Source organism: Osmerus mordax, chromosome 16, assembly GCF_038355195.1.
Source record: "Osmerus mordax isolate fOsmMor3 chromosome 16, fOsmMor3.pri, whole genome shotgun sequence".
Lineage (NCBI taxonomy): Eukaryota > Metazoa > Chordata > Actinopteri > Osmeriformes > Osmeridae > Osmerus > Osmerus mordax.
In genome coordinates this window covers 9,164,896-9,182,661 of record NC_090065.1, presented here as the reverse complement: position 1 = coordinate 9,182,661, position 17,766 = coordinate 9,164,896, and the positions used below count along the sequence as shown (strand labels likewise).

The following is a 17,766-nucleotide window of genomic DNA, read 5'->3' as shown; positions in this document are numbered from 1 at the left end:
CATTTTAAGTATGGGAAACATGGCACTGTCAGCGACGGCAGTTGATATGGTATGAGAAATGGGTCAACCCAAAACCATTAAAAAATGTTAATCAACAGTGGTTGCAAACAAATCAATACTGTAGAACACTGAAGGAGGATCTTTGCACACTGTCTAGTTTTCCTGCATTCAACAATACCACAATGTTCCCTTGTGTGTCTTGGCAAGACTTGCAACTTGGCTGAAGGGACATAGACTGGCAACCACATCAGAGAATCCAGTGAACAGAAACTAACAGAAAAGGATTCTCCATGTAACCAAACCGAAACATAATTTAGATGTTTGATTGATGTGGAAAGAAAGACTAATATTGCACTATTGTTATGTAAACATAGAGAGCTATTCTCTTTTTTTGTGTGGTTATTATTCAAAGTAAAATATTTCTAGAAATGTGAGTATATACGCCCTCGCTGAGTGCTCTTTTTACCTGTATTATATAATCCTCAAACCAAGCATGAATAGTTAATGAATGCCTGTCTGTGACCTCCTCCCAACTGAAAGACTACAGCAGGTCAGCACACACACACACATACGCGCACACACATGCACACGCTGCCTTATTTGTGAGGGCTAATATGTAGAGAAAGTGACATGTAATGTATGTTGAATGGCTGAATATCCAACATTAGACATGTTTACAACGTAGAACATATGATTGACGTATATTAGCTAACAGTAAACTACAGTTTTTAAATATACATCTTGTAACTAACAATCAATAATGGTGTTATGGGTAAACAGTCCCAAAAGCATAAGCATGAGTTTTTTTTGGAGGGGGGGGGGGAGTTTGAGCATGAATAATCGTCCTTCATCACATGTCTCTTCTGTTGCCCAATCACACGTATCCTCAGCCTCCTCCAGACACTACCTCAAGTGGGCCGCGAGGAAAAGGAGGATTTTAATCCAAACAGTTCTGTACATCTGTCTCCGTAATAGACCGACAAAGAAACCACGGATCAACGAAACCAATCATTTGTGTAAGTTCTTGCTGCGATACTAAATTTCATCAATGAATGTCCTTTGTGTTTACGGCGAGAGGGCGTACCGCGTGCATTCCACTTTGTTCAATGGATTTGAGTAATTTCCGGTAAATACAGTTTGACGTTCGAGTCTGCACACGGCCCTGGTACAAGTGCAGAGTGCATACATTCAGTTTGTGGCGCTCACTTTTGATGTTGAATGTTAACCAACGACGACGTGATATGTTGTCTTTTTCAGCAGACATCCTGTCAATAGTACAGGATTCTCGCATGGTCTGCTCTTTATCTTCAAAGACTCACTTGCCAGGCCGTAGCATATGGCAAGGCCAAGGTGGGGCCCAGATTTGCGCATTATTGTTGCTTTAGATTAATACATTTCAAATGCATGAGTAGAACTAAAACGTACAATGGCAACAACTTGTATAGGAGCTAGCTATCAAACTTCAAAGTCAGTCGAGTCTCAGCGACGTGTTAGTTATGGTATGGAAGCTTGCTTCCTACTCAGTCTTCGTACTGTATCGGCAATGTTGTACAGTAGTTTTCAGCTAACTGCTAACTAGGCTACAGTCGGTAGGTGGGTATGGTCGCGTCATGAGCATTTGCAGATGGTATTTTACTCTCTCAATCTGTTGGCACCTAATGTAGAGAAACTCAACGTGTTGTCAGGTTATGAATAGCCAACAAGGTTAAGCTAGATATATAGCGAGTCAGTTCCCAGGTGAACAACTCAAGCCTGTCAACTAGCTAGCAACATCTATCGTTTCACCACTGCAACTGTAGTTATACAGTACTAAACTAGTAGTAGCCATCACCGGCACTCACACAACGGTTAAAATGGCATTCTCTATACAACATATTTTTCCTTTTAAAGGGGATGGTAGCGCAGAGGTGGACAGTGGCAGTGTTGTGTATCCTTACACTGTTCTGGCCATACTGTAATGGGACCACTGGTCCAGAATGCAGCACAGTCTCAGGGGAGAGGACTGGAGTCCACCCTCTGCCCACAGTTGACAGTCAGATGGCAGAGCAGACTCAACGCCAGCACCTGGAGGCTCTGTTCAACAGGTATGCAATAGTAATGGACTCCAATTATTCCATGCTTATTGTTACGCTGGCTGTTTGATATGCACTATTGCACATCCATGTAACTAACTGTAATAATGAAGATCTATTTGACCTAAACAGGTACGGGGAAAATGGAACCATCTCTATATCTGGTCTGAAGCGTCTGCTGCAAAGTGTGGGCCTTGACCGTATTCGTAAAGTGATGGTTCAACACCACGAGCAAGCAGAAGATGATGATGCTGAGGCACATGGTCACAAACACCACCACCACCATCACCACCATCAACATCATGATCACAACAGCAACCAACGGCAAAAACACAGTCATTCGGAAACCAACGAGCCCAAAAAAGCCCCCAAGGACCCGAAGGTCCCCAAAGAAGAGGAGCCCACCCCGGGGAAGAAGGTGGAGAACTCGGACGCCCACCACAATCTGTACGTGAAGAAGACCACCACCTCCGGTCAGGAGATGAGCACCACTCCCACGTACACCACCAACGTGGTGGTGAAGTCCGCAGAGCGACGCAGACGCAGGGGGTCAGGCGATGACCTGTCCCAGGACAGTGGTCCTGTTGTCAATCAAACACACCTGGATATGACAGAGGGAGAAATGACCGAACATGTGAGCAATGTGCTGATCTCAGAGGACAAAACCCAGCCACCCGTGATGAGCCAGGAAGGTTCTGATGACCATCATGATCATGATGAGCACCTTGATCAAAGTCTTGACCATGCAGAGGACAAGGGAGAGGTAAGAATAATATTGAATATTTGTTATTGCATAATTGTCTAACTGTTTCATTCAGTTCTTTGTCTTGGTTAGGGTTAGCTCTGTCATAATATTTATATTTGCTTTCCCACAAAGTTTTATGAAGGCCCATGCTTTAAAATGTGTATTTTTAAATCAAAATCATATGCAGCCTTCTTTTTTGTGTGATGCATGCCTTATTTACAATGTAACTCTTCATATTCCAGTGTCATAATGCCTCCAGCCTCTTGACCTCCCATGGGATGACCAAAGAGGGGGTCCTCACTATGAAAGACTTCAGCTACCTCTGCCCTGCCCTCCTCAACCAGATTGACAGAAAGTCCTGCATACGGCATGGCGACAACCACACGCACGAAGAGACAGGTGTGAGCGGCTTAATGCAACACAGGACAGGGGGAGGTGACCAGTCCCTTCTGACTGACCTTGAGGTTCCTGGTAGCTTTGGAACATTTAGATAATGTATGAACGACAGCACACAGTTACATAAACGTATGGGAAGACCGTTTGACTCGCTCAAAAAGAAGATTGCTTTCTTAACGATTGAATTTTACTGACAAATGTTTTGCACACGAAGAGAACACTTTTGTAAGTGAGCTCTCCGATGTGAGGTTTTGTCAGAAGGACACATTTTGATTATGGCTAGAGCACTAGCATGGGAATGTCAGCTTCTAAATGCACTCAAGACTTGCTCATCCAAGGAATGCTTTCTTCTGTCACAGACCATAAGCTGCACAACCACCACAGTCATCATCACCCTCACAACCCCAACGAGACTGACTATAAGGAAAGCCACAAACACTCCATTGCTGCCGGTAAGACGATGCTAATCTCAGACCTCTAAATACATAAGTGGTGAACATTGTCAAACTGGTAGCTCCTGCACCACAGGTTTACAAAGCCAGAGTTCAGTACTAATATCTACAACACCCTAGTCTTAAGAGTCAGGCTCCTTCTCCACGTGAACTCAAGTTAACTCGAAAATTGAACTGAAGTTGCAAACTTGAACAAGGTGTGTGTGTGTGTGCGTGTACATGTGTGTTTGTTCCAGCATGGGTCGGAGGCATCGTCTCCATCACAGTCATCAGCCTGCTGTCCCTGGCGGGCGTGGTGCTCATTCCCCTGATGAACCGAGTGTTCTTCAAGTTCCTGCTCAGCTTCCTGGTGGCCCTGGCTGTGGGCACGCTCAGTGGAGACGCCTTCCTGCACCTCATCCCCCACGTGAGTGACGCCGGTCAACTGACGCCTGAGTCGGTGGATAAGAAGTCATAAGTGACTGAGTGCTAAGTGTCTCATAGATCCACTGCACCCTACACTGTCCCTCTAGCATGTTTTGTGGGTGTGTAGGACCATTGCTTTTAGCTCTTAAGATCTTAAGTTAAGCCGTACTTTTAGTTCAACTTACCTTTAAGTGAAGACGTACTTTAAGAAAAATTGACGTTCTTGTTCAGTGTCTCAAATCTTCAAATCATGCTGCTTATAGAATCGTTGTTGTAGTCTTTGTGATATTGCTGGAGTATCATATACATCAGGGGTGTCAAATCCTGGTCCTCAGGGGCCACTGTCCTGGACATTTTAGATGTTTCAGATGTTTAGATCACACCTGATTCAAATGAATGGATCAAGTTCAGCAGAAGCCTGATAACGATCATTCATTTGAATCAGGTGTGCTGGATCAGGGAAACGTCTAAAACGTACAGGACAGCGGACCCTGAGGACCAGGATTTGACACCCCTGATGTACATGATACAGAGAGCTTAACATGAACATCACAATCTCACCCAAACAGTCCCAGGGAGGCCACCAGCATCATCATGATCTGAATGAGACATCTGGACACGGTTCCCATGGGGAGGAGGACGAGCTGTATGACCTGGATCCGGTGTGGAAGGGGCTGACGGCTCTCAGCGGAGTCTACATCATGTTCCTGATCGAACATTTCCTCACGTTGGGCAAGATGTACAAGGACAGGAAGAAGAAGGTCAGATATCAACGTGGCGTTGTTTTACATCCATTATTAAAGGTTTCGATCCCGACTGATTACACCAGTTTTATTTGTACCCGTTCAAGCTTAGTGGCGGGGTGTCGTCAGTAATGGTTTTGAGCAGCCACATTTCTTTTAAGGCTAGGGAGTGTTTCGTTTCAATGTTACTTAAATCCATGTTGATCCAACAGGTTCCGAAAAAATGGGCTCCTGAAGACAAGGTGGAGGCTGAGAAACAACCTGCACTGGAGGAGAACGACCTGAAGCCAGCTGAGGGTACGTTAGTTAGACAATGTTGTCCGTGTCAACCTGGAAAGCCAGACTAGCATAGCATGTTTGTTACGCGATACCAATAATTCCATCTGTTGTCACGATCTATAGATTTCGTAGAAGTGTTGGGTACAAACGGCTTCAAAACGTCCACAGATTTGGAAACCAACGGCGCGAGCACATTCGGCGACCACGGCGACAGTGTCCACGGGGGCAGTCTGGCGGAGGAGGAGGAGGTGATGCTAGCGCCCCCTGCCGTCGTCGCCACCTCGGAGGGCTACGCCTCGGCCTCGGGCCCCTACACGGCCGAGGAATGCGAGAACAAGTGCCACTCGCACTTCCACGACACGGTGGGCCAGCCCGACAACATGCACCACCATCACCACGACTACCACCACATCCTGCACCACCACCACTCCCAGAACCACCACCCGCACAGCCACTCCCACTCGTACTCGGAGCAGCACTTCCAGCAGGCGGGCGTGGCCGCCCTGGCCTGGATGGTCATCATGGGGGACGGCTTGCACAACTTCAGCGACGGCCTGGCCATAGGTACGCTCATGTTATGTTTCCACTCTCAGAAGATGGGGGTAAGAATGCCGAGATGTCTCTGCGAGGCACTGAGAGGCTTAGAGAAACTTGTGGATGGCTGATTGAGGAGCTGTGCAAACTTTCAAGAACATGGAACCATCTAAACTGTCAGATGTTACCACCTTTAGCAAACCCAGGATAGTATTTTAGTGCAGGACTTGATGAAAGAGTGAGGGGATGAGAACAAATATTGCAGGACATGATGAAAGAGTAAGGTGATGAGCACAAACACAGCATATGTTTTGTGTAGGCTAATGTAGTATTGACTTAGAATAAGTTATGTTTAACAGTTCCATCCTGGAAATCATCAGTTTACCGGATATGGTTACAGTTATGGTAACTACCATTTACCTACAGCGCAAATAGGAAACATTTATAGGTACATACAAAACATTGTATGTAAATATGCATGCTAAATGATGACATGGTGTTGATCCCCCCTGCATGTCCCTTGGGATAAAAGCATCTTCTGTGTGAATACATTATTATCTGATGCATACAGGTGCAGCATTCACTGAAGGGCTATCCAGCGGTCTAAGTACATCTGTAGCTGTGTTCTGTCATGAACTACCTCACGAGTTAGGTAAGTCTCAAAATAAATTCAAAACCTTTTGACCCTTTTACCCTCAATTTCAAGAATACTGTATTGAGTACTACCGTAATTTTGGGAAAATAAGCTGCGGCTTGTACTCTGATTTTACAGTTTTGTGCTTGTGCGGCTTATATTTCGAAGCGGCTTATAGTCCGGTTTTAGAACAAAAAAGTGGCTTTGTCTCAAGATCTATACAGACCGTGCAGCTAATTTAATGCTCAACACTTGAACGGGGGCTTATTACTTGAAAGAGGAATTATTTACTGTGTCGTCTCAGTAATCAATCGTGAGCATTGGTCCGCTCAGCGTTAGCCGGCGCAACGGTAACGTTGTTTGCTTTCAAAGTGCGTCTTATATTCCAGTGCGGTTTATACTCCGATTTACAGACACAAAGTGCTCATTCTGGGGGGGTCCGGCTTATACACGATGCGGCTTATTTTCCGAAAAATACGGTAATCAAAGTACTGTTTGGAGGTCTTGGTCCTTGTGGCTGATGTGTGTGTTTTGCAGGTGACTTTGCTGTGCTGCTAAAAGCTGGGATGACCGTGCGTCAGGCCATTCTCTACAATGTGCTGTCTGCTATGATGGCTTACCTTGGGATGATTCCAGGCATCCTCATCGGGCACTATGCTGAGAATGTGTCCATGTGGATCTTCGCCCTCACTGCAGGGCTCTTCATGTATGTGGCGTTGGTGGACATGGTAAGGCACTTGAACATGTGGCATTGGGCTGTTTTACTTTCTTCATGAACCAGGCAAGACATGGATGTGGAAAAATAAGACTGGTGGGTCGTAGCGAATCATACGAGGGCCTTTTTAGCTGGCATTTTCAGTCATGCACAGGTCTGAATATGACAAATCGATCTTTTCTCTCACATGTTTTGGCCACGACTCAACACCACCTGTTCTGCAGATGCAGCATGTCTAGTTAAAAAAAGAATTGCTCGAAGTGAACAAGGTGTCAAGTTGTGCTTAGCTTTGCGAGGAGTTGGCCTTCAAAACCAAATGGCCTCTTCACACACTCGTGTCTTAGAATAAACAGTCACACACACACACACACATGTACACACACATGTACACTCACTGTCTGACAGTAGAAACCTGAGAATAGGGCTGTCATTAACATGTGTCCCACAGCCCAGGATAGGTGTGTTTATGTTCAACAACGGCTGACGCCTAGTGGCCATTGGCAGACATGGCCATTGACAACCCTAAAGTCTAGCAATTTCTGATAAAGAACAAACGGTTTCATATCAACAACAACAAAATTACTAGATCAATCCCCTGTCTCAGTTTCCAGCAAGTGATTTCAGTGGTCAAGTGGAGGATGAACAACCACCAACTTCATATTAAGAAAGGTTGTGCTGCTGCTTACAGGTTCCTGAGATGCTCCACAACGACGCAGGGGACCATGGCTTCAGCCACTGTGGCTTCTTCCTGCTCCAGAACGCAGGCATCCTGCTGGGCTTTGCCATCATGCTCCTCATTGCCATCTTCGAACACAAAATCCACCTGGACATCAATATATGATGTGGTTTTCAGATCTAGGAACCAGAAGCCCCTCCTGTGTAGAGGCTTTCGTGTATTCTGACATTGGGCCATGACCAAGTGCATGATGTTTAAAGGGCCATGTTGAAAAGAAAAGGGGGTTCTTTGGGGACCAGACATTTTGCGCAAAAATCCTGATACTAACTGACCAAACATTGGCGGCCTGTTAGACTACTCTAAAAGTACACCGTAAAATACTCGGGCTATAGTTTATGATCTAACATGATTGTATGGGTGAAAGCCATTGCTTTTCTTCGAAGATTGTGATTAGTGGGATCACATTGGATTAAGGATATATTCTGCCCCAGTATAGAGCCTGGTTTCGTTAAGTGTGTTCTCACCTCACTAGAGAGGTGTTTGGTCACACAATTTGATACCATTCCAAGCAATATGATTTTCCTAAATTGTGTCTTGTGGACTTCATCTAATCAGGTTACTTTTTTAAATGTAGTATACAAGCTCTTGTAGGTTGTCATTGTTTGTTAGTCGTTACTACTGATCAAGACAAACAACCAAATGTATTACTATGTCTAAAATGGAAGGGGTAAGCTTTATTACTATTGTTACACCAATGAGACAATTCAAATATAAGGCAAAATGTTTCGCCTTAATACAAGTTTCAAAATCCATGCTGTTATTGGTAGCTATCAGAACATTTGTACTTTGTGTCCAGAACTTTTGCTTTTGTAAAGCAATGTGGAGTAATTTGGTACGTTATTATTCTGTACCCTCATCACTTACTTTGACCACAGTACATCTCAGCAACTGTACAGTTACCACAGATTCAAGTGCATTGCTTACCTCTGTTCTGGAAAAGGGTCCTCAGTCCAAAACACTGTGATCAGAGTTTAAAGTCTGTTACATTGTCCTTGTAGAGGACAGGCAAACTTGTAAATGTTGTAAGTCTTTGCTTTGCAAATTGTTGTATAACTTGACTTAAAAAAACAAAAAAAGGATGAAATTTGAATGTTTCAATTACTATTATTATTATTTTTAAGCTATGCTATTGGTAACAAAGTGTAGAAAATGCAAGGAGCATGTCATTAACCAGCTGTTAAGTTATTGTGCCAATGTTTTCACACTGTGTTTAAAGAGTCTGGATTTGATTGTCTAGTTGCTTGTTTTTTTATGTTTCACATTTCTGAGAGACATACATCATGAAGGGAAATTTGTATGCTATTGACTGTAATGTACACTTAAGGTTTTTGTGTTTTACATTCCAGAGCATAATAAAACAGTTGCTTACAATTCCTTTCTCACTAGTACCCTGAGTTTTTGGTGAATCAAAGCAGTAGTAGTTTGGGAAAGAGAGAACTATTTAAATTAACAATGGTTTAGGGACTTCAAGCAAGTTCTAAATCGTATGTTGTGAAATATAAAGATTCTGAATGGGATAATAGTGATGAGTCAAAAGTTAAGATATTTGAAGTTAATGGCCTTTCCCAACATGAAATGAACGGACTGCACCAACACTGTAGAAGCCTTTAAATAGCTTTTAAACCTGGTGCACAGCACAACAATGTCAACCAAATATTGCTGCACAGGCAATCTTTCCACATCCCCTGTTCTATGTTCTCTGGAAGCATTGAAACTAAAAGATACAGTGAATTAGACTGGCCTAAGGATTCACATTCTTGTATGAAACAATCTCTTGTATTGCAGTTCAGATGGATACAGGAGAAACATGAATATAAATTGGAGGACATTATCCTCCAAAACATAAAACATGCATGAAATATTACACCAAATACACCTTTATTTGTGGTATTGAGCAGACTTGTATTATTTTAGTCAAATCTCCCGCCCCCCCAAGATGTATGCAATCAATTACAATGCAGTGTCTACAGTTGAAGTTGTTGGCATACACCTTGGCCAAATACATTCAACTAAGTTTTACACTATTCCTGACATTCAATCCTAGTAAAAAAAATAATCTTATTTGCATATATTTAATGTGTCATTTGTCATCACATTCTCCTAACATTCTGTGGTTGTAACGAAACTGTAGATTCCACCAAGTTCTTCAGTACTGTAACAATGAAACCGCATTTACCAGTGTCCTCTCTTCTGGTTTGTAAGTGTCATTCTTCCTCACTAATTTTCTTTCCACCTTTTCAGTTGGTTAAGTATGTCGGTCAATCAGCAGAAATGAATGGATCGACTCACTAAGCTCTTCCTTTGGTAGTTGGAGCTTTGATATTGTGATTGATAGATCCATCCTCTGTAAAAAGAAAAAAAAAATATATATATATATATATATAAAATTGACAGTTTTCAAGTGTAAATTTTTTTTGTTTGTGAACTGACACTAGATTCAGTAAAGAGTGTGTTATGAATAATAAGCATAAACATAATAACCACCAGTGAGGCAGGCATGGGTTCTTTGTGGAAATAGGCTTGACAGTCCTCTGGATTGCAATGGACCACTGACCCAAACAGAGCAAATAACAGGCATACCAATATCACTGCAGCAATAGCAGTAGTAGGCTTCAGCCAAGGTGCAGTATGACCTGAGAAAACAATGTTGATATTACTATAAAACTTGACCTGTTGTACATTTACCCATAGCACAGCATCCTGGAGTTTCATACATGTAGATCTATTGTAAATAACTTGCTCTATGTTGTTCCTTCAACTATGTTATTTTAATGAGCACATTCTAACAGTAGAGTGGTTAGTATATAAAATCTTTTTTTTTGTTTTTACCAGATAACAACAATACCATCATCTTAACCGCAACATTACATAAATCTAGGACTGTGCAACAAATGTAGCAACATCTCAAGTGAAGCATGCATCTCAAATAAGTTTTCCTCAAGGGCACACTTTAGTTGTTGATCACCATCATGACATGAAAAGACTATGAAAGGCTGCTGCGATGTTGCATGCTCCCACACATCAGTGTGGTGCATTCATAAAAAAAAGCAATGGTTACTTATTGCAAGGTTTTCAGCAACCATTTGAAGTTCAATTCCATGGTCAGTGTTTGTGTGTGTGATGTTTACAACTGTAGAACCCCCACCTGTGATGGTGGCACACTGTGTGTCAGTGCTGCTGCTGCTCCTGCTGTGGGAGGCCAGGTGTGTGTAGGCCTTGACACAGTATTCTGCCCCCTCCTGTAGGGAGGTGATGTGGAGGTAGTTCTGGTCCACCGGAATGACATGTGTTTTAGTCTAGGAGAGAGAGAGTTAGGTGAATTTAATGTAGTTTCATATTAGCCTTAATATCAAGATCATTTACCATTGATAGAATCCTGGACCCAACAGTTAACCAAGAAAAGGTATATGGAATAAAGACAAACAATGGAGACAACATTTACTCAAGCAGGACATGCATAACAAATTCACATATCAGTAACCACTGCTACACTGGGCACCAACTGTAGACACGTTTTGTTAATGCAATAGTTCTTATGTAGTCTTGCGAGGCATATTTTCCAGGCTGCACACCCACCAGACCATCACCAAATGACGCTTGTGTTTAAGCAGGTCAGACTCACCCTGAGTTCCTCTCCTGTCTTCCACTCTGTCACTATGACTCCCCCAGTAAGTGACAGGTTTTGGAATGTCACCATTAGGGAATGTCCCATTGCTGTCACAGTCATATCAGGAACAGTCAGGACTGCTGTTGTGGGGGGCAAGATATTCTCAGTTATACTCCAGTAAATCAAGCATGCTCTATAAGGTCATCAAAGTGATTGATTCAAATGACATGTTTTACATTGTGAACTGAATGGAAGTTATTGACCTCAAATGTCGGATATGAATGTTACAAGTTAAATGTGTCAAAAGCTGTAATAATTCTTAAATGATTCTTAAGTCAATAGAAAAGATAACAAGATACACTGGTTTCTGCTTTAAACAGTTGGTGTCAGTAGCTTCAAAGTGACTCATGTCCCATAATTCCTTACTGTCTCTCCGGTTAAATGGTTTGTGGAGCTCTGACCATGGTGAGACTCTGTTATTGCACTCCGCCCGTACACGGACGTTGTAGTCAGAGTCTGAGCTGAGGTCAAAGGTCAGATCACATTCATTTTGGGTTATTTTCTGGCATTCAGGCACATCTTCCCAGCTTCCATTCAAGAAACTCAGCTCAAACTCTCTAGGGGGGACAAAGCATCAACGCAAAAGTCACACTGGCCTATTTCAATTATCCCTAAAATCATGAAAACAAATCCTAAAGCCTTTTTTAAAAACCAGTGAAGCAAGTCAAGAGATAACCCGGGAGATAATAAGGGAGTTTTCTCATGAACATGCTAGAACACATTCCTGTAATGTTTAGGAAGCGACAGACTCACCCTTGAAATTGTACATTGTACATAGTTGTGCTACAGATGGACTGTGGGGGGCGCCATTTAAGCACATGCCGCATGTTTATTGACTTCATTGTGACATCCCTTGGGGAAGGCAACAGCCAGACACCTACACATGAAGAAACAGACAAACTGACTTTGAAAGATGAACAAGTAAAATATAATCAGATGGTCTGCATTTGTCTTTGGAATTTGAATTATTTAAATATGTGAAAAAACACACCATATGGTCAAATGTAGGCGGACTACCTCACTAATTATTGAATTCAGGTGTTTCAATCACACCAATCAGCTCACTGATGCATGGAATCCAACACATGGCCATGGAATTTCCACAGACGGACATTGGCAGTACAATGGTTGTACTGAAGAGCTCAGTGACATTAAACGTGAGACTGTCATAGGATGCCATGTTTGCCACAAGTCTGTTTGTGAGGTCTCTGCCTTACTAGATATGTCATAGTCAATACTATTGCATCTAGGAACAGCCCAGCTGCAAAGTGTAGACCAAACAAACTCACAGAGAAGGGCCGGCGAAGGCTGGAGCATGTAATCGCCTATCATCAGTTGCATTACTCACCACAGAGTTTGGTGGTTAGGTATCCAGTTATTTGGGGCCATAAAGTGTTTATTGATTGATCATGTAGTATCTCTAGTATCTTTAATAGTTTTCCATGAAGGGTATAGAAAGTGCTTACATTTAATAAAAACGTATATGTCTGTCATAAGAACAGAAAACCTTTAAAGTGCAAATATGTTGATACCCCATGTAGTCAAAGTCAAAGTGAACTTTATTGTCAATCAGACCATGCAACAAATAATGACACAGACACAAAATTGCATTTCCCAATACTCTAACTATATGTATATATATGTATATTCAAATACCTCAATAGACTTGTCATGTTTTTTTCCAAACAGTACTTACATTTTGTGAGGATGTTGAGGACCAGTAGAAGCACACTTTTTAAAAAACTTCTTCTCCTTACCATAGCTCTACTCTATGAACCAGAAGTGCTCCTTTAACCTTCTCCTGCGCTTACTCTGTCCACGGCTATCCACTAGACCATAATCCTAAACTCATCCATCAAACTCTACTTAGCTTTGTAGCATGTTCATCCCATCAACCATGATCAAATGTGTCATCTGTACCTAAACATGATCATGGTTAATTTTTAGTAGTACCGGTACTTCAAACAGCTCTTGGACCAGAAGAATACTTTATGGCTAAATGTTTAAGCTTGGCTGCGGTGCTTGAAGTGTGGCTGTTTGTCTTATGCATATTTAAAAATGTGCATATCCTATGACAAACTGGAATGACTGGATACTTCTGTCGAAATCATAGTTGAAAAGCCTGTTTGACATTCTCTACCCTCCAACACATGCACAAGCACCATACAAAATATATAGGCCAAGACTTGTCGAGCTGAAGCATGATTTTTCAGTCAGGCTTCAGCAGGGGGCAGTGAAATCTCAGATAAGCGTGCGCTTGTGCCAGGATTCCATTCTGAAAACATGAACCCCTTATTTCTCGCCATGGCAAGAAATGAGAAAAGAGAGTACATGCTTTGCTGTGAGAGTCAGGCTGCGCAAATCAGGCATGGATGAAACAAGAGAAAACTGTCATCTAGTTAAACATTGTTATAATATGTGCACTGTAAACTCATATTCTAATTTCTAAATGCTCTTATATGGGTAACATTTGTAACATTTCATCTATCTATTTCTCTTTCACAGTTGGCCCATGAAGCTGTTTCTGAGGTTACAAATGTGTGCCTGAGAGAGAGGAGAAAAAGCAGACTTTGGACTCTAATGTTGATGATCAACCATTAACTAGAGCCATAAAAGCATAAAGACTCAAGCTTCATTCCCTGTCTCTCTATGGTTAATTTTTTCTTTTTACCCTGAAACCCAATGAGGAGGTGGGTGGTAGAATGGGGGATGGTCTGCAGGATCATAACTGATGAGATACTTTCTCAAAACAACTTCTCTACAATCTATATTCATGTTTCCTCTTTACCATATTGATTTAGACAGCCTTCGAATAGGATTGGTCACCCAGTCCCTGCTACTTGTCACCAACTTCCTGATAACTCACATGACTGAAGGTGGCTATGATGTAGTCATTGTTTGGTCTGTTAAACGACTCATCCAGCATCTGTCACTCCATTCAATAAATATAGCACTGTACATATTGAGAGGTACTTTTCATGCATAGTTCTCTTTATGAAGTACAAGTTCATGCTCTGTAATCTAAAGACTAAAATGAATGATACGAAATCAATATTTATACATGCATTTATACACAGATGAACTCCAAGCTCTGGAAATATTTAAAACATGCTATATCTATGACTCTGGGCCCTTACCCTGACTTGAAGGAAAAGTAATTATAGGGTTAAACCAAAACTATTGTTGAGCATTTTGAAATGTAGCATATTCTATTGTATTCAAATGTTTATGTGGACATTAGTTCATTGTCAACTACAGACAAGGTGACAGACAGACAAGATGAATATATAATTTTCCTGTTCACTTTTTGTAAGAATGTACACTATCACTATACAGTAGCTATGATTTATTTACTTTCCTGTACCTTGTACGGGAAGTTGTGTGTGAATTAAACTTCCCTTTTATTGGGTGTGCTCAAGCCTTCGGCGAGAGCACCTTTGTTCTCTCACATATATATTATTAGGATTCCTCCGTAAGGAGGAAACCTATTGTTATTGTTAGTTTTATTATTATTATTATTAGGATTCCTCCGTAAGGAGGAAACCTATTGTTATTGTTAGTTTTATTATTATTATTATTATTAGGATTCCTCCGTAAGGAGGAAACCTATTGTTATTGTTAGTTTTATTATTAGGATTCCTCCGTAAGGAGGAAACCTATTGTTATTGTTAGTTTTATTATTATTATTATTATTATTATTAGGATTCCTCCGTAAGGAGGAAACCTATTGTTATTGTTAGTTTTATTATTATTATTATTATTATTATTATTATTATTCTAGTTCCATGGGAGTCAATGGCAGCCCCTAGACCCCTTGGATAACTTTTTGTTAAATTTGGCACAGTCATTAAGGACAGTTCCTTCTATACCTACACCAAGTTTCATGTATCCCATCAGACCACTCTAGCGCCACCAATGGGTCAAAGTTGGACTTGTGTTTACACACGCAACTTTTGAACCGTATGACTGATTTTCAAAAATGAGGTACCATTGGATTCCCTGGATCAAGACGAGTTCAACGCACCATATGACGTCAATTTCCGGTTATATAGATTTTCCGCTATTTCCGGTTGTATCAAAAACCTTTGAAAGCCTACTCCTCCTACAATTTTTGTCATATCTTCTTCAAAATGACCAGAGATGATCTTCAGACCAAGCCTCACAAAAGTTATCCCATGGCGTTTTGATTTTCTAAACCGTTTGTCCGGCACAGCCAATCAAAATCAGCAAAAAAGTAACCAAACAGGAACTTGGGTCAAATCTCAGCAAATCTTTGAGATATCAACACGTAACTTGGTATGTCACAAGGAAGACACTACAACATGTTACCATGTGCAAAGGCTATTTCATATCTCCAGAAATGGTTGATTTAAAGCAAATTGAATTTATCGCTAACGCAAAAATAATGCTTTACACATCCGCCGGTCAAAAACTGATACTTTGATTCAATCACAAGTTCATATGAAGACTCTTGAGAATGTTTAGTACACAAATCTGAGGAAAAGTTGACTGTAACATGAAAAGTCGATTTGTGGTGAATATTTGAAAAATGCATGCTTGGCTAATTGCTAACGAAATTTTCAATGAAATGTCTCCCCTGCTCTTCAGCGCGCGCGTGCTCCACATTCTCACACACTCAGCCTTTCCCTTGACACACACGCGGGCTTGGCGAGACGCATACACAACATTTCAGGCAATTGTGGGCTGACAAAGCCCCCACTCATTCCTTGGCTTGAAGTGAAGGCCCTTGTGGATCTTGATGGTAATGCATTTTAGAAAAAGTTCTCAAAATCCTGAAACATTGATAGTATTGGCCAGGAGTAACTACCACACCACAAATGACGCACCATTATCCATAGGTGGCGCTACGGCCAAGCCCCAATTGTCTATTTACAAAGTGATGCCATTCTCATCCCATTTGTCCCAAAATTCTGAAATTCAATTAGATATGCCTTATTTCTCACGAGGAACAAAAAAGCCTCAATAACCTATAACGGCCGCCATATTGGATTTTTTTGTACAATAAAGATTTAGGAAACACGTTTTTTCGCTACTTCTATTACAATTTTTGTCCAATCTTCCCCAGAATTGCCAGGTATCATCGTCAGATTAACCCTCACTGAAGTCTTCAACAGATTTTTGAATTTCAAAACCGTTTGTCCGGTACAGCCAATCAAAATCGTCAACAGTGCAAACAAACAGGAAGTTGGATCAAATCTCAGCAAATCTTTGAAATATCAACACCAAACTTGGTGTGTCACGTGAAAGACACTACGTCATGTTCCCATGTGAGAAGGCAAATTAATATCTTAAAAAATGATTGAAATAAAGGAAATCTAATTTATTTCTAACGCTAAAATAATGCTTTACACATACGGCAGTCAAAAAACTCTGATTCAATCACAAGTTCATGAAGACTCTTGAGAATGTTTAGTACACAAATCTCAGAAAAAGTTGACTGTAAGATGAAAAGTTGAATTTAGGTGAATATTTGAAAAATGCTTGCTTGGCTAATTGTTAAGGAAATTTCCAATGAAATGTCTCCCCTGCTCCTCAGCGCGCGCGCTCCACATTCTCACACACTCAGCCTTTCCCTGACACACGCGCAAGCTTGACGAGACGCATACACAACATTTCAGGCAATTGTGGGCTGACCAAGCCCCACTCATTGCTTGGTCTTTAGCAAAGGCCCATGTGGATCTTGATGGTATTGCATTTCCGATTTTGTATGCAATGGTAAAAAGTTCTCAAAATCCTGAAACATTGATAGTATAGGCCAAGAGTAACTACCACACCACAAATGGCCCAATATCACCCATAAGTGACGCTACAGGCCACGACCTGATACACAAAGATACAAGGCTTTCTGGAATGGGTAGGCTCACCAAGCCCCCTCCCTTCACTCCTTGGCTTGAAGTGAAGGCCCTTGTGGATCTTGATGGTAATGCATTTTAGAAAAAGTTCTCAAAATCCTGAAACATTGATAGTATAGGCCAGGAGTAACTACCACACCACAAATGACGCACCATTATCCATAGGTGGCGCTACGGCCAAGCCCCAATTTTCCATTTACAAAGTGATGCCATTCGCATCCCATTTGTCCCAAAATTCTGAAATTCATTAGATATGCCTTATTTCTCATGAGGAACAAAAAAGCCTCAATAACCTATAATGGCCGCCATATTGGATTTTTTTGTACAATAAAGATTTAGGAAACACGTTTTTTCTTTACTTCTCCTACAATTTTTGTCCAATCGTCCCCAGAATTGGCAGGTATCATCGTCAGAGCAACCCTCACTGAATTCTTCAACAGATTTTTGAATTTCAAAGACATTACATCATGTTCCCATGTGAGAAGGCAAATTAATATCTTAAAAAATGATTGAAA

General features: G+C 41.4%; 2 protein-coding genes across 6 annotated transcripts; one reads left to right on the top strand and one right to left on the bottom strand.

Moving 5' to 3' along the window:
- Nucleotides 1-830: 830 nt before the first annotated feature.
- On the top strand, nt 831-9,076 carry slc39a6 (solute carrier family 39 member 6). 5 transcript variants are annotated; one of them, XM_067253891.1, is made up of 12 exons: nt 831-1,016; nt 1,891-2,084; nt 2,205-2,835; nt 3,060-3,216; nt 3,573-3,665; nt 3,902-4,071; nt 4,640-4,831; nt 5,026-5,110; nt 5,261-5,656; nt 6,198-6,278; nt 6,798-6,988; nt 7,664-9,076. In XM_067253891.1, exons 2-12 carry the CDS (start codon nt 1,894-1,896, stop codon nt 7,814-7,816), a joined length of 2,340 nt encoding a protein of 779 aa, XP_067109992.1. In that variant the 5' UTR covers nt 831-1,016; nt 1,891-1,893; the 3' UTR covers nt 7,817-9,076. The 5 variants fall into 5 exon arrangements, with proteins under 5 accessions (XP_067109992.1, XP_067109990.1, XP_067109991.1 ...); XM_067253889.1 differs by having other exon boundaries at nt 5,216-5,656; XM_067253890.1 differs by having other exon boundaries at nt 4,640-4,873.
- Nucleotides 9,077-9,488: 412 nt separating this feature from the next.
- crfb16 (cytokine receptor family member B16) lies at nt 9,489-13,382 on the bottom strand. The gene is made up of 7 exons (XM_067253762.1): nt 13,075-13,382; nt 12,132-12,255; nt 11,745-11,935; nt 11,334-11,458; nt 10,857-11,007; nt 10,196-10,344; nt 9,489-10,055 (listed from the first exon to the last, which is right to left on the bottom strand). The coding sequence occupies exons 1-7, from the start codon at nt 13,136-13,138 to the stop codon at nt 9,957-9,959; spliced, it is 903 nt and encodes a 300-aa protein (XP_067109863.1). The 5' UTR covers nt 13,139-13,382; the 3' UTR covers nt 9,489-9,956.
- Nucleotides 13,383-17,766: the final 4,384 nt, after the last annotated feature.

Coding starts and splice junctions, on each gene's coding strand:
- slc39a6 (XM_067253886.1), top strand. CDS start 1,894: ATGGTAGCGCAGAGGTGGACAGTGGCAGTGTTGTGTATCCTTACACTG. Junction 4,874..5,025: donor TTTTACATCCATTATTAAAG/GTTTCGATCCCG, acceptor TTGATCCAACAG/GTTCCGAAAAAATGGGCTCC. Junction 6,989..7,663: donor ATGTGGCGTTGGTGGACATG/GTAAGGCACTTG, acceptor TGCTGCTTACAG/GTTCCTGAGATGCTCCACAA.
- crfb16 (XM_067253762.1), bottom strand. CDS start 13,138: ATGGTAAGGAGAAGAAGTTTTTTAAAAAGTGTGCTTCTACTGGTCCTC. Junction 12,256..13,074: donor CCTCAACATCCTCACAAAAT/GTAAGTACTGTT, acceptor CTTCATGTGTAG/GTGTCTGGCTGTTGCCTTCC. Junction 11,008..11,333: donor AGACAGGAGAGGAACTCAGG/GTGAGTCTGACC, acceptor TCTCTCTCCTAG/ACTAAAACACATGTCATTCC.